At 33.9% G+C, this 17,016-nt stretch overlaps 1 protein-coding gene and 2 long non-coding RNA genes across 3 annotated transcripts; all 3 read left to right on the top strand.

The window, feature by feature from the left end:
- Positions 1-269: 269 nt before the first annotated feature.
- Positions 270-2,461, top strand: LOC134241426 (uncharacterized). The gene is made up of 3 exons (XR_009986660.1): positions 270-406; positions 698-811; positions 2,362-2,461. It is a non-coding gene; the product is annotated as an uncharacterized LOC134241426 (long non-coding RNA).
- A 6,767-nt stretch (positions 2,462-9,228) lies between these two features.
- On the top strand, positions 9,229-12,724 carry LOC134241427 (uncharacterized). The gene is made up of 3 exons (XM_062723480.1): positions 9,229-9,566; positions 12,352-12,430; positions 12,693-12,724. Exons 1-3 carry the CDS (start codon positions 9,252-9,254, stop codon positions 12,722-12,724), a joined length of 426 nt encoding a protein of 141 aa, XP_062579464.1. The 5' UTR covers positions 9,229-9,251.
- A 20-nt stretch (positions 12,725-12,744) lies between these two features.
- Positions 12,745-14,881, top strand: LOC134241425 (uncharacterized). The gene is made up of 3 exons (XR_009986659.1): positions 12,745-12,904; positions 13,823-13,908; positions 14,800-14,881. It is a non-coding gene; the product is annotated as an uncharacterized LOC134241425 (long non-coding RNA).
- Positions 14,882-17,016: the final 2,135 nt, after the last annotated feature.

Genomic DNA, 17,016 nt, shown 5'->3' with positions numbered 1-17,016 from the left:
GAACTCTTTTGTATATCATTATCACAATGCTCACAAATATACTGAAATCTCATCTGGAAGGTGAACAGATTTTCTCTGAACTTGTAGTTATTTAAACTGCATTAAACCCAGCCACTACAATAGCAACTCAGAATTTTAACTATTATGATATTGAACTATTAGGTTGCTCTATGTCTTTCTATAAATTAAACTCATATTATTTTCAGAAAGTGTTTTGTTTCAGTTTTAATTCATTTATATTTTGTAGTACAACTACAAGACAAGGTTTACTTGTTTCTTTTTTATTTAGAGTAAGTGTGACTTTTACTTAGAAAATCAATATACATTTCGGAAATTGAAACAAGAGTTGGAAAAATCAGCACCAGCAGAAACACTTCAAGTCATCCAACAGACAGTAGACCTTAATGTAAGTAAACAACGTACACAAGAAAGTCAAACCTTGTTTTCTTCATCTCAACAGGACCGAGAAAATTTTTTGAGATATCTAAGATTTCGAAAATATCAGGGGTAAAATACTTAAAGATAATTGGTTAAATTACTTTGACATATCCATGGTATTTGAAGTTTTGGTAATCGAGATATTGAAGGTCAACTGTATTTCATTTTTAAATCATCTTAGTTTTCAGTTACCGTGTATGAAAGAATGTGATAATTATGAAGATTTTTTTTTATGTTTTAAATGTTATTTTTTACACAGGCTATCACCAGTGCCCAGTTGTACGTGAGACAGCTGACGTTTGAGACCCTCCACCTCTGTGATAAATATAAAATCTGTGATTCTATTCCAGAACTACTCAGCTCACTGGATGAGGTACCTTTATTGTCTTATCAAGTTAATTATACCCTCCGCAAACGAAGTTTGGGGAGGGGTATATAGGAATCACCTTGTCCGTCTGTCCGGCCGTCCGTCTGTCTGTGCAATCGTGTCCGGTCCATATCTTTCTTACAGAGGGACATTAGAACCTACTACACTAAGATTGCTCATGACCTAAGGGTGTGTCATGACCTTGACCCAAGGTCATTTGGGGAAGTTCAAGGTCACTGGAAGAAAAATTTCATAATTCGTGTTCTATCCATATCTATCTTTTGGATAAACTTGGTAGGTTCTCATTTCACACAAAGATTGCTCATGACACAAGGATGTGTCATGACCTTGACCCAAGGTCATTTGGGAAAGTTCAAGGTCACTGGAAGAAAAATTTCAAAATTTCTGTCCGGTCCATATCTTTCTTATGGATAAACTTGGTAGGTTCTCATTTCACACAAAGATTGCCCATGACCCAAGGGTGTGTCATGACCATGACCCAAGGTCATTTGGGGAAGTTCAAGGTCACTGGAATAAAAATTTCATAATTCATGTTTGATACATATCTTTATTATGGAAGAACTTACTTCTGAAAAACCCAGTGGGGGTATTTTGTCCCGTTTGGACAGTTCTAGTTTTTATCAACTTTTATATCACTGACAGTATCTTTATACGATGCTATAAAGTAGGACAATTTGGTGCACTCTTTATTGTACATGTATCACCTTTAGTGAATTGCCACTTTGCTAAAATCTCAGTTTGGATATTAAATTTATCTAATATATACTGTAGACTTCCTTTTTTTCCACTGGGTCATAATTCTGCAGAATCTCAATTTCTGTTTAATCTGTGGGTAGAAAATTACGCGGATTTCTGAGACTGTCACTATATGCCTTACATTCATATTAATTACGCTTGGACAAATTTCCGTAGAAAATTTGTTACATAGCGTAAATTAATACCACGCGGAAAAAAGTACTTCTACGCTTACAGTATATTGATTCAGTGAAGTATATGGATAAATAAAACATGCCCGTTGAAAGTGGGGGGGGGACCTATGCCCCAATGTTCAATGTCTATATTATGTCTATCTTTGCTAAGCCCCCCTAGACCCTCCTGGTTTTGACGCCTATGAGATATATGTTTAACGGAAGGACCAGACTTGATTAAAGTCCATGAAAGTGAAAATTTACTCAAATCTAACTTTGAAATCTTTGGAGTTTTGAATTGAGCTAGCAAAGAAACATTCAGGTTTTAGCATTTATGCCTCTTATTTGTGTATATAAGTATAAAATCAGTTTCAAGTAAAATGCATAGGTAATTTATTCATCAATAGGGCATGGGTAAATGTTTGTAGATTCACTTTCCAGATCTCAATCAATTTTTAAATTTTGCTGCAAGGATTATCGGTATGCTAAATTCCAATAAATTCATGTGAAATTTTTAACCTTTATCTTAAAATGAATTATTTACTATAAATGGTATGTTCTGCTCTTATAATCAGTTAATGCACAAAAGATGGAATTTTGAAATCTTTATATTTTATATGAACCCAGGCTTTGGAAGTTGATGCTAAGAGGTGTCTGGCATCAAATGGTGAGAGCTGGGAGCAGCATGATTCCAGTATTAAAGACATGATCAGGCTACAGATGAAGGCAAGTTATTTTTTATCCTTCAAGTAATGCATACAAACGTATCCCCCCTCCCCCCCCCCCCAAAAAAACAAACAAAATAAGAAAGAGAGAAGTAAATTTAAAGTAAAGCATTTTGCGTAGGGCAAAAGTTTCTGTAGTTCTGATTAAATTTTTAAATCAAAATCTTCATAGGAAAAATAAAAATAAATAGAAGCAGCTATTCATTTTATCCAAAAGTTGATATTATTTTGAATTATTCAATTTTACGAAGCAAAGCAAGTGAATGTATGTAAATTCTGAAAATCCCATATACTGTAAACCAACTTTTATTCGTGTGCGAGAAATTTTCGTGATGTTCGCGAAAGCCTCTTCATTGCGAATATTTCTCGCCGCGAACCGGTCCTTAGAGTGTATTTGTCTATTAACAACAGATCCAAAAGGGCTTGATCGCGAAAATAAATCGTCGCGAACTAGTTTATCCGTGGTAAATCGCGAAATAAAGTCGTCGCGAAAAAAAGTTGGTTTACAGTATTTATTCTATACACTTAGATCATAGATTTTTTTTTATATAATACTGCATTTTTATAATTAATATTTGTTTTTTTAATATTTCCTCATTTTAAACAGGATCACCGTTTGATTAAACTGTCCCGTGCTCTGTTATCCTTAGGAGGTAGTGATCATGTAATTATGATGCTTACAAAACGGACCAGTGAGGTTTTACAGCAAGTACAAGTTCAACTGGAAATGAAGTCTACAGATAAAAGCTTCCAAGGATCAAAAACTTCTCTTTATAAAACCAGGGACAGTGTCAAAGAAGCAAAATTAGTGATAGTTTTATAAGTTTCTTTACTTACAGAGGAGAAGGCTTGGGAAAGTGCAATCAAATGAAATAACATTAGGCCTAGAGATGTCTTCCTAATAAATTTTTACATGTGACTAAAAAACATTTATATTCCAAAATTCCTATAAATGATTTAAAGCTTTTTTAATTTGTAAAAAAAGTTACCATTAGCATGCAAGCTTACAAATTGAATCTTTGTTACTGAGAAAAACTGTGCAAGCTTATGTAAAACTTGAACCCTAACTGCATCATAGCTTAACAGGACCATGCTATGATAAAGTTTCAATTCAAAATTCACACCTGCAATTATATCAATTTTTCGTTTTGTAAAATATTACATGTATATTTATGTAAAGTTATGACACCATATTAACTTCTAACATATCCTAGTGACTATGATCTATCCTCACAACACTAGGGGTCCCCTGTCAAACCATTGCCTTTGGATACCTGACAAATTTCATTAGATCTTAATTGGGCTTGAGTCTCCCTTTCAGATGAACTGATCAAATTAAATTAGAGAGATAATGTGCACATGTAAACAAAAAGGAACCACTTAATTTCAAAACACCTTAAATGCAAGTGTGCTGCATTTGTTTGTCACCAAAGGGCTTAATTTGATTGGTTGAGAGAAAACAAAACAAAGAAAAGCTGGAGACCAACACCTTGAGGTTAAAATTGCGGAAGATTCTCACGTGTGGATACCGAAAGGTATTCAATAGGGTCTGTAACTAAAGTTAATAACTTAAAAGTATAAAACAGATCACCAACACTTCGTGAGAATGCAGCAGTAAATTTATTTTGTTGACCGGTTTCGACCTGTGACGGTCGTCATCAGAACAATCAAGCATGTAACTTTATTTACTGAAGTAAAAAATGCGGATGACGTTGCTATATACACAAAAAATGCGGATGGCGTTGCTATATACAAAATAAAATGCGGAGTGTTTTGCACATATGCAGACTTGCTTAACAATGGTACTTTATACAAGATATAATCAATTTACGTTTCCTCTAAAGTTTTTCTGACTTAAGATTTAGTCAGTAAATAACATTATTGTTATATGATTAATAAAATCGTCCATAAATTTTGTGGATTATTATTCTTCTGTTGCATCATCAAGCTGTTTCGGTAGACTGTGACGTCACAATGGAAAAAAATACGGATGGTTTGTACATGTATATAGAGTGCGTAAAATTATACAAATGGACATGAGATTACATTCCCTATAGATGTTGGGATAACATAAAATGTAATTTGGTTTCATAAATTGCTACTTCTGAATAGTTCTATTTTATGGAGGATAATAATTGTTCGTGAAATTACATTAAAATAATTAACATGTATTAATAACGCTAATTTCTTTAGAATGTTCAAGAGTTCAATGTAGTTTTATGACGAAATTCGTTCAGACGAAATGTGAAGGTATGTAGATCCTTGCTCCAATTCGTCCATTACATAAAGGGGGGGGGTGTAGTTAACAATTACTGGGATTTTTTATTGTCCTTGAATGCTTTTGTTGATTCCTTATCGGCTTCCTTCTTCTTCATAAAGTTTGGAATTGCAGTTAATAGATCGTTTACTGTAAACGTGGAAATTTTGACGATGTGCTAATTTTGACTATATTGACGATTTATCTTTTCTCGTCAAAATTTACACTCGTCAAACTTCTTACCATATACATAGCGTCACAAGAGACATTGACCATTGTACAACTTTACCGCTAGATTTTCACGGCTTTTTCCGTTTATAACTTAGATCAAAGTCACTGTTAATTTCTTTTGTAATTAGTTATGAAAACATAGTGAGATATAATCACATTTTTAAAAATCATTGAATCTAAATTAGTGTATCAAATACTGCATGCGCAAATTAGCGTAATTATCACGCCGTGCTTGACCTTGACCGCTTATAATGAAAACAAATTACAAGAGGGCAATATATTTAATCAAATCTTACACACGTAGATATAGTTTGTACAAAAATTAAAATTTAGTGATTCCGACGCTGCCTTTGCATTAAGAAAATTGAAACTCTTGATTAAATATTTCGTCAAAATTAACACTCGTCAATTTTCGTAAACAAAAAATCGTCAAAATTAACACTCGTCAATATAACCACGTTTACAGTATATGTTCCATTTCGTTAGTGTTTTCTTTGTTTTTAAGCTGGGATTTTAAATCAAGTATCTGTGTATTAATCATATTAATTCTAGTATTCCAATATTCATAAAGTAAGCGGATGAGGCTGCGGCTAAAATTAAGATGTGCTTCCTCCCAGTTTAGGAGAAATAAAGCATTACTGTCTGGAATTTGTGGAATAATTTTGGCTCTTAGTGTTTTAGGTATTAAGTCCTGTTGTTGGCATTTATTCAGGTATGCAGCATGGCTTTTAGTTCTTTGGAGTTTAATATGAAGTTTTCGGAGTGTCCTAAAAATGGCAACATTTTCTTTTGATATTTTCGGTTTCTCGGAAGATTCCACTGGATCGGATGTTGCAATAGAGGTTTCTTTCCCTGCTGTTTCTTGTTGAGATTTGTTTGTTGTTTCTGGTTGAGAGAAAGGAAAAACAAGTTTTGTAGTTTTCCGTAAAGTCATTGCTTCAATCTGCGTGGAAGGTATTTAATTAATTTGTGAGGGGAATTTGCAATGGGTTGACACAGGACCCCTGACTTTGCGAGGTTGCTATCATGTAAGCAAAATCAAATTTAAAATGTATTTGGATTTTGTACATGATTATAAATATTCTACAAATTATGACCCAAATCTTTTTAAGAATGATATTTAATAAAACACTAATATAACAAACGGAGCGGGACACTTTGAGAGGGAGAGAGAGGCCCAATGGAGATTGGTATAAAATTACATTGCAAAAGCTCAAAATGTTCTTGAAATATCGCACGGGAACGATAGTGTTACACAAAAACAGAATATATAAATTTACGACCTTGAACTTTGACCTTTTGGCCTCAAAATCAATAGGGGTCTTCATTAGGCCACAGGGAGTTGATATGTAAAATTTCATTGCAAAAGCTCAAAGGGTTCTCGAGATATCGCGCGGAAACGAAAGTGTTATGACAGAATATGCGAATTTATGACCTTGACCTTTGACCTTTTGAGCTCAAAATCAATAGGGTTCTTCTTTAGTCCATAGGGAGTTGCTATGCAAAATTTCATTCGAAAGTTCAAAGGGTTCTCGAGAAATCGTGTGGAAACGAAAGCGTTACAGACAGACAGAATGACGGACGGACAGACTCAAATTAATATCCCCCACTTTTCAAGCGGGGGACAATAAAATTATGTTGTGTAATAATGTTTGAATTGTATATTCATACATGTTGAAATGCCTTTCGGTGTCCTTAATTCTAGTGAACCGGTTCAAGAGGACTTTTTTTCGCGTAATTACGCGAGACATTGTATTCGCGAAAATGTCATTCTCGCGTAAATTACTATTCCGAAAGATTGTATTTGGAGTGGTAATAACAATTCGTGATCTCGCGAAAATAAGGTGTCGCGAAAATTTGATGATTTATAGTATCTCATCCGATCTGTTCAACACAAAACAAACTAAAACTTGACGAATGATGAACCAAAATAAATATGCAATACTTCGGAACCACAGGCACTTGTTTTGGAATATAATTACTATGGGTTAAAAATTTATTTCTGAAACAAGTGCCTGTGTTCGGAACATGAAAAACATCATATACAAATTAGAAATCAAACAAATTGGTATGATGTATAATTTAAGTAAAAGACGTCACAGTGAGAGACTAAAAGCCTGCTTATACACGCCCAACTCCTTTGCATGAAAAATTCCCATTATTATAGAAAACATATCATCATAAAATTAACACTGCCCACATAAAATTAAAAAAGTTATAACTCAACAGAGACTTAATGTTGTTTGTCTGTAAGTTAATTAGAACTTCAGTCCGCGGCCTATTATTCAACTTTTTAGAAATATTTACAGGAATTAAGTTCAGTCTTAGCGTTAAAAACATGTATCCCAGTGGACGGCGAAATATGACTCCAGTTATAATTGGCTGAAAGGATATTTTAATTGAATATTGAATAATTTATGTCAAGCTTTTTTTAAAGTACCAAGTGCACGGTGGATGGACCGCGTCAGGCGTAACTGAGCTCATTTCAAGACAATAATCATTATCCATTGTTTAAGAACAGCATAAGGCATGGATGATACATCTAAGGATGCATACTACCGGGCTTGCTTCGGATGCTGAATCTGACCTACATTTTCCGGTTGAGTGAACAGGTTAAAGTTTTTGGTGTAGGTTTCATTTCCAAGTAACTATAAGCCCTATGTTGACCAAACTTGCATGGATGATACATCTTAAGGATGCATACTACCGGGCTTGCTTCGGATGCTGAATCTGACCTACATTTTCCGGTTGAGTGAGGAATTAGGTTAAAGTTTTTGGTGCAGGTTTCATTTCCAAGTAACTATAAGCCCTATGTTGACCAAACTTGCATGGATGATGCGTCAAGGATGCATACTGGGATTGCTTCGGATGCTGAATCTGACCTACAATTTCCGGTTGAGTGAACAGGTTAAAGTTTTTGGTGCAGGTTTCATTTCCAAGAAACTATAAGCCCTATGTTGACCAAACTTGCATGGATGATACATCTAAGGATGCATACTACCGGGCTTGCTTCGGATGCTGAATCTGACCTACATTTTCTGGTTGAGTGAACAGGTTAAAGTTTTTGGTGTAGGTTTCATTTCCAAGTAACTATGAGACCTACGTTGACCAAACTTGCATGGATGATACATCTAAGGATGCATACTACCGGGCTTGCTTCGGATGCTGAATCTGACCTACATTTTCCGGTTGAGTGAACAGGTTAAAGTTTTTGGTGCAGGTTTCATTTCCAAGTAACTATAAGCCCTATGTTGACCAAACTTGCATGGATGATACATCTAAGGATGCATACTACCGGGCTTGCTTCGGATGCTGAATCTGACCTACATTTTCCAGTTGAGTGAACAGGTTAAAGTTTTTGGTGCAGGTTTCATTTCCAAGTAACTATAAGCCCTATGTTGACCAAACTTGCATGGATGATACATCTAAGGATGCATACTACCGGGCTTGCTTCGGATGCTGAATCTGACGTACATTTTCTTGTTGTTTGAACAGGTTAAATTTTTTGGTGCAGGTTTCATTTGCAAGTAACTTTAAGCCCTATGTTGACCAAACTTGCATGGATGATACGTCTAAGGATGCACGCGCTCCAGGCTTGCTTCGGATGCTGAATCTGACCTACATTTTCCGGTTGAGTGAATAGTTAAAAGTTTTTGGTGCAGGTTTCATTTCCAAGGAACTATGAGTTCTTTAATGACCAGTCTTGCATAGATGATACATCTAAGGATGCATACTTCCAGGCTTGCTTCGGAAGCTGAATCTGACCTACTTTTTGTGGATGAGTGAAAATGTTAGTTTTAATGCATGTTTCATTTCCAATAAACTATGAGCCCTATAATGAGCAAACTTGCATGGATGATACATCTAAGTATGCACACTAATGGACTTGCTTCGGATGCTGAATTGGACATACATTTTTCAGATAATAGACAAGGTAAAAGTTATGGTTGCAGGTCTATTACCAAAAACTATAAGGCTTATATAATATTGTATAAACCAAACTTTCACAAATGCTGCATCAAGAGATGAAAACTCTCAAATTTGCTTCAGATGCTGGATTTTCATTACATTTTCATGAAGAAGAAGTAGTTTAAATTTTTTATGTAGGTCTATTTCAAAGTATCAGATCAAAATTGCTTTTAAAAATATTTTCATTTATGGAATGTATACTTTTTGTTGGTTAATTGTGTGACTTATTACTTAAAGACAACATTCGTTGAGGTGAGCTGTAATCTCTGATTACCTATGTGTTTTTATTAGTCAACAAAACAGATAAGAGAATGAGAGTACCTAACAACTAGAGGATGCTCTTTGTTTTATACACACTGGAACTCTTGCACCTTTGCAATTGTGGATGTCAAATTGGACTCCCTATAAAACAGGAATTGGACAGGTATTCAAAATCAACCATTGGGACGGGCCATGCTTTTAAAGTTTTGTCAACATCTGACCTTTGGACGTGTTTAGATTTGTGTTCTAGGTTTTCGATGTGTCGCTCGGTGGATTTGAACCGAGATCAACAGACGTGCAGATTAAATGTAAGATCCGCTGTAGAGGAACCTGAGCTGTTGATGGCATCTAGCGACACCTCTCATATACCGAAGGAGGACTTTCTCGCGGTAACCTTTCATTTAAATGCTTTACAATCTGATTTAAAAAAATTGTAGGTTCCAAGAGTTAGGAAGTGGGTTGTCAACCATAAATTAACTACATGCATATTTTGGAAAATGCATTACATGTTATTTTTAAATGAAGTACAATGCATATTGAACTTTAATTTGCCTTATTTTTATTTTATAATTAGGTAAAAATTTATGATTTTTGAAAAAAGACAATGTGTTTTGTGAAACACTATGCGCCCGGCGGCAACAAAGTTCGAAAAAAGTTATTTTTAGCATAAAGATTACAGTCAAGGTCACAGGTTCATTGACCTTGGTGTTCTGAAAGAACTTGATTAGTGTAGTATACCAAATATCAAATACCAAAATATCGCATACCAAATATGAAGTCTCTATCTTTCATGGTTCAAAAGTAATGGTGAAGGTTCAAAAATGCTATTTTTAGCATAAAAGTCACATTCAAGGTCATGAGGTCATTGACCTTGGTGTTTGCAAAAGAACTTAATTAGTGAAGTATGCATAACAAATATGAAGTCTCTATCTTTTATGGTTCAAAAATTATGGCGAAGTTAAAGTTTGCAGAAAAAAGCTATTTTTAGCATGTACGAGGGGTGATCAAAAAGTTCGCAAACTAATTGAATAACTTCCATACAAGAAATAATATTTGGTTTTAATGTTGATTATATTTTAAATTAATCCTCCTGGATTATAATGCACATCAACCACCGTTCTGGGCATTGTTAATCACGTGACTCCTTCCGTAGCATTATATACACAATAGTTAAAAGATTTTCCGAGTTTTATATTTCTTTCCATGTGAGTTAATTTTTATGACAAGAACAGTTAATTTGTCAGAAATGGTCATATCTCGGCAACAGAATGGGTGGATAATAACATCCTTTCCAAAAATAAGCATGGCGACCATTAAAACACAAATCTTCTGTCTCAGGAGAGACCTTTATTCAAGGTCGATAAGAATGGGTGCATCCTTTTATCATCATCTAATATATTTAAAATCTAAAGTAAACGATATCTTAGGTATTTAATACTTATATCATTGTTCAAATATTCAACTATTTTTCAAAGTGCTAATTGAGTGAGTGTCTTTGATAGTAAATTGCTTAATTAAAAAAATTAATACATATCTTTTCAAACTTGCTTTCACTGGGCAAGATGACAAACTTGTATCATTTTTAACCATCAGCCTTCCTTCACTAAAACGATTAATCCAATCATTAATTGATTTATAGGAACTCATTTATCTCAATAAACTGTGTACAAATTATTATATGATACTGTAGAGGGATTTCTAAGATATTACAATAAATTGTACAGTTGTTTGTTGAACGAGTTCGACTGAGACAACTACTTTTCGTCACAAGTGACCTAAATAGTGACGTCATTTTCACATTGTGACGTCACAAACAAGGAGAGAAACTTTATTCAGCATATGCTATTTATAGACCTTGCGTATGGCTATGTGTATACCGAATTTCATCCTAATCTGAATTGTGGTTTCGTAGATATAGGATAGTTTGCGAACTTTTTGATCACCCCTCGTAGGTCACAATCAAGGTCACAAAGTCATTAACCTTGGTGTCACTTGAAAGAGCTTCATTAGTGAAGTATGCATACCAAATATTAAGTCTCAGTCTATCTTTCATGGTTCAAAAGTTATGGCGAAGGTTAAAATTTGCAGACAAACAGACAAACATACGGAAGCCCATTTAGGACCTATCAAAAAATATTTTTGAATTCGTTATAACGAATTTTAGATTGTTATAACGAATTTAATTTGTTATAACAGATTTAGAATTTGTTTTAACGAATTTAATTTGTTATAACAGATTCATTGAATTCATTATAACGAATTTAATTTGTTATAACAAATTCTATTGAATTCATTATAACGAATTTAATTTGTTATTACAGATTCATTGAATTCGTTATAACGAATTTAATTTGTTATTTATTTCTTGAATTCGTTTTAACGAATTTATTGTTAATACAGATTTGTTGAATTCGTTATAACCAATTCAAGAATTTGGTTATAACGAATTCAAGATCTGTAATAACAGATAACGAATTCAACAAATCTGTAATAACAGATTAAATTCGTTATAATGAATTCAATAGATTTGTAATAACAGATTAAATTCGTTATAACGAATTCAATTAATCTGTAATAACAAATTAAATTCGTTAAAACGAATTCAATGAATCTGTTATAACAAATTAAATTCGTAATAACGAATTCTAAAATTCGTTATAACGAATTCAAAAATATTTTTTGATAGGTCCTAAATGGGCTTCCGTACAAACAGGCAGACAGGACAAAAACAATATACGCCTCGGATCTATCGATCCGGGCGCGTAAAAATTGAAAGGAATCGAGCACCATATATTAAATCCCTGCATTCGGAGAGAGATACATAATAAAAATTTAATGAATAATAAAAGTATGAAGAGGGGAATTTCAGGCACGTGATATTGGATATATGCAGTTCTGTCTGGAATGACCTAATAGCAATAATATTGTTACCTGTCAGCGGAGCTTTTTACAAAAAATTCGGGGTGAATATAATGTTCAAAGTGTTTAAAAGAATGACCAGTTTCTGGCACAAAGTCTTTTCCATACACAGACACTGATGAAGTCTTGATTCCTCAGACGACTTCCAAGCATTCTTTTTCAATAACGACGTAAAGATTTCTCCCTCTCCTATAGTTTTCTACTGGCGTATGTCACCAAAGATCGTATTTTATAAACCCAGTCTTCTCTTTATAGATCGTAAATGATGGTTGTTTTCACCACTCCTGCGAAAACATGTCTATGTGCCTAGGTGGGATCTGTGTACCAATATTTGGTAGGTATATTGATAATACTGCTAAAACGACTAAAATTGGATGTATAACATTTTTTTTTAAATAGAGGACTTTTGCCAGAAAATATTGCATTAGATTGATTAATTTTATTTTTGGAAAATTTATTTTTGATAATATATATAGAAGTATACTAGACGAAGTCAATGACAATTAAAATTTTTCATCTGTGAAGTCTTTACCAGTATAATCCTGAAAATAATTTTGAAACATTTGGAATTTTTAAAATGTGTACTAAACATATAGATCTCCTAACATCTCAAATTCATGAATTATAGACAAGAAGTGTAACTCTCCTCCTGTTGTATTAAACTCCGAGGGAACCCCTCCCGAGGGCCCCTTCCCTATTGGACACACCCACAACTATACGTGTTCCGTGGGATATATGGGGTTCTGGGAATCCTATACCACATGCCAGGATAATGGAAAATGGTCAGAAGTAATCTTTCAGTGCATAGGTAAAACTGGACATAATATCTGTGTTATCAATTAATTACAGGTGGTTATATATTAGATTTACGATTTTTCTTATCGCTGTGAGAAATTACTTAACTATATGTGGAAATATCTTTAATATGCACCATTGATGTTTTTAAATAAAAATTAACAAGATTATTTATCGAGTATAGGTAAAAATAAAATTAGGAGATGAACATATATGTTAAAACTATCTGTCTATGAAATACTAGTAGCTAGCACATATGCTCCATTTTGAATTTTTGTAAAATTGAATCTTAAAATATTTTTTGGGGAGAGGCGGCTTGTAAAAACCAAGTGCCATGTTGTAAATTTTGAATTTACTGGATGGGAGTAAATACAAAATTTAGAACATGGCAAAAGGCCCCACTGTACCTTAAAAATGAAAGAGAAAGCACGTATCTAAGAAAAACTACTGATTATTTACAAAATGATTTTTGTAGGGCAACTAGCTGTCAGATTCTTACGGACATCTATGGTAACGGCCGAAATTGGCCACTTATTTGAAAAAAAAATCATGATAGTTGGAAATTATTTTTTCTCATTTTCGATGGATTTCGTTACTTTTCACTTTGGCAAAGAGAAAGCACTTGCTTGCATGTACAAATGTAATTGTTTGTATACGAAAGATACATCTAATAGTAGTACATGATATGTATGAAGTGGGTAAAAAGCGAGCTAATGCTCTGTGTTTTCTGATACAAACGTTGAAAATGAAAATGAAGAAAATCAGCATAAAACTGAAGAAATTTGGAAATTGGATGGCTTTTCTGACCTCTCTGTATCATATCATATGACATTTCTTAAAACATTAGAAACAAAGTAATTAGGGCGTAAATGTCCATTCAGTATGTGCAGTTTTAATTACAGATATTTGTATTGCCCAGTTTTAATTTCAGATATTTGTATTGTCCATGGAAACAGACGGATAGGGACTTGGTGTTATTTCTTTACAACTGTCAAAGCAACGCGCACGGATGCAAATGTGAGGATCTCTCTCTCTTTCTCTCTCTCTCTCTCTCTCTCGAATGTGTATAGTTTTTAGCTGCCATGAGTCAAAATCTCAAACTTTTTCAGCTGTCTCTATATCTGTCTGTCTGTCATCTGTCATAAATAATTGCCTGTATAAAATGTTTCACTTTTCTGTTACTTTTACTGGAACTTCTGCTTCAACCAAACTTGCCAAAAATCATCTTTGGGTAAAATGTATTTAATTCTGTTCACAGACAGTCCCTCGTTCTCTTTCAAGGGGAGATAATTTTGAATTCTTGAAAATTTGGTGGCATCTTTTAAAAATCTTTATCTCAAGAACCTCTATACCAGTTAACATGAAACATAGGTGAAAGCTCAATCACATACTAGTACTGTAGATTCAAGATTGTTCAAATCAGGACCCTTGGAGAAGGGATGCACAACATTGGATCAAATTTTTACATAGAAAACATCCTCGGGAAGTGTAGATTTTTGTTAAAATGATGATCCTTGGGGAGAGTGCAAGGCCACAACAGTGGATTGACGTTACACAATTACAAACTAACAGGAATATACATGTTATATATTAGATAAAAGTCTTCTCAAGAACGGCAACTGCAACAGCATAACTATACTAGTATTTTTAATGTAGAGGCATCCTGAGGTAGTAAGATTGAAATTTGTTCAAACCTTAACCCATTTGATGTAGAATGGACCCATAATTTATGATCAAAGAAAGAACCTGCTGATGAAGTACAGAAAGGACTTTTTGTTAGTTACTCGGGTGAGCATTGTGGTCCTTGGGCCTCTCGTTAAACAAGTAAATTTATCAGTGGCCACTTGTAAATCCGGGATTGGAGCGACAGTTTGGGGTAATTAAAGACCATTTTTCTGCTTCTTTCAGGCTCTTTGTACAAACAGAGGAATGTATCTTTCCCGCATTGAAACCTCGAAAGAATGGTACACCTTACAGCCGCATATCAGTAGGAATTTTTTGAGCTGTATTAAAAAAATTCAGTAATCAATTAAAAGAATTTCAACAGATTGGGAACTTTGTCTGGGTTCATTTTGTTTTCTATTTCTTTGTTTAAGGTGGTAGCTATTGGATATCGGGATATGCTGAGTATACATTCGGGCTTGCCCGAGCCTTTTACTGGTTGCCGGGTTTTAGAATTGGATTTGCACCGTGGCTTCCAGGACAACCTGACAATGCCTTGTTCAATCAGTTCCATATCAGAATCGCGCAAAACGGATGGGACGATGAATATAAAGACACAAAGTTGAGAGTTTTATGTGAAGCAGATTACTAGATATTATCAGCTTTTCCTTGTATATAATGAAGACGCCTATTTACAATGCGGCCAATTGAATAATTGTCTACTAGGAATAATGAAAATTACACGGGAATAAAATATCAAATATGAAACAAATGTGTCAGACTGTGGTATCCTCACTTCCAGTTCACTGGGATATATCAAGTCGACATATGGCTGGAAGTAAAATTTGAATGATAAGACGTCATCAATATACCCGGTATCTAAATGTTCTCGAAATTTGTGAATAAATTCTGTTTCATATGGATCTTTTAACAACGGAGCGTGATTGCACGGTATACATGGAAATCTGACAAATTGTCGGAAGACGAGATCGCAAAAAAAACAAAAACAAATATAATGTCAATCATAAACTAAGGTCGGCTTTGAAAGGAGCACAACTAGTGCCCATTAAAATCCAATAGTTTGTTGTAAAACGTGTTCTCCGAAGACAACATATACTAGTATCCTGACAATCAGAAACTCAAGCATTTTTTATAAATATCAACATCAGAGTACAATCAGAATGTTTTAAGCAAATTAATTTTGCAAATGACTAATGACAAGGTAAATAAATTTACCATTCCATTTCCATTTTTTTTAAAGGCAGCAAAGGAAATCAGTTGTTCATGGGCAGAGAAGACTGAAAGTAAAAGCATGTTCTGTAATACTGTAAGTTGTTTTAATACCACGGTGTTAAAATTTCACGATATCTCAAAAAGTACCAATTGCGATGGTTTTTTAATTTCACGTTGCAAGAAATTAATTTAAATTTTCGTATAAGCATTTAAACGTTTAAAAACTGATAATAACATTTACGATGGGTTTAATTTCGCGGAAAAATGATAAATCGCGAACATTGGCTTAGCGAAATTAAAACCATCATGATTATTTACCAATCTACAGTATCAAGGTCGGATTCTTCTCCGGTTTCTGGCTAGATGAAGTATTCAAAGTATATTTGCTTATATGTCTTATATATAATTAAGTGAATGAGATTTAGAATACCATATTTTTCTTCCTCATCACAATATTGTACAACTTTAAACAGAAATGTTTAATCTGTAGTCTCCCCTTAGGTTTCCCAGGTAGGAAATCTTTGAAATAATATGTCATGATACTTATTTCACTAAAGCTCCAGCAGAGCGATGCAGGATCGGAAACAATTTAAACAGTGGTAAAGTGTGATTATGAGATCTTATCTTAGAATTTTGCTATTGTTTTGATTAATATATTTCAATTAATCTAAGGTACGGAAAACTTCGAAGTATTGCTTTTATATTGTTTTTATTAAGAATGACTATTTAAAACTGTTAAGAATCATTATCAACTTAGCCTCTTGTTTTACGACAAGGCGCAAATTTTTAAACCCGCAACCTACCTTAACGTGGTGATTTTAAATTTTCAATCGTCCACTTCCCTTACTAATGCAGCCATATACCTTCTCACCTGCATACAGGATTTATATCTCTTAGTTGACTTAGTACGCAAGAGCATGCTCTACGTATGAACAATATCTAAAACGAGGTAAATTTGACAGCCAAATTGCTGAAACAAGAATATCTGAAATATCGTTTAAAGTCATCATTTCGCAAGTCCTGTGTATGGTCGATACAATGACCTTGTCAGCAAATACAATTTATCATTACGTTAAATCCGGGCTGCTGTCGTTCATTCTAATTGTTAGGCCATTATTTACTCATTGAGTTATCCACAGATTTTCTGTTATTTCCCATTTGCAAAATTATTTTGTTTTAAAAACATTCTGATTGTACACACAAGTTCTCTGAAGTCGACATCAAAAAGAT

This window comes from Saccostrea cucullata, unplaced genomic scaffold, assembly GCF_032062105.1.
Source record: "Saccostrea cucullata isolate Sc308-1 unplaced genomic scaffold, CSIRO_AGI_Scuc_v1 ctg7090, whole genome shotgun sequence".
NCBI lineage: Eukaryota > Metazoa > Mollusca > Bivalvia > Ostreida > Ostreidae > Saccostrea > Saccostrea cuccullata.
The sequence above is the reverse complement of the archived record's forward strand: the minus strand, read 5'-3'. Positions and strand labels throughout refer to the sequence as shown.

Coding starts and splice junctions, on each gene's coding strand:
- LOC134241427 (XM_062723480.1), top strand. CDS start 9,252: ATGCTCTTTGTTTTATACACACTGGAACTCTTGCACCTTTGCAATTGT. Junction 9,567..12,351: donor CGAAGGAGGACTTTCTCGCG/GTAACCTTTCAT, acceptor TTCTCTTTATAG/ATCGTAAATGATGGTTGTTT. Junction 12,431..12,692: donor GATCTGTGTACCAATATTTG/GTAGGTATATTG, acceptor CTAAACATATAG/ATCTCCTAACATCTCAAATT.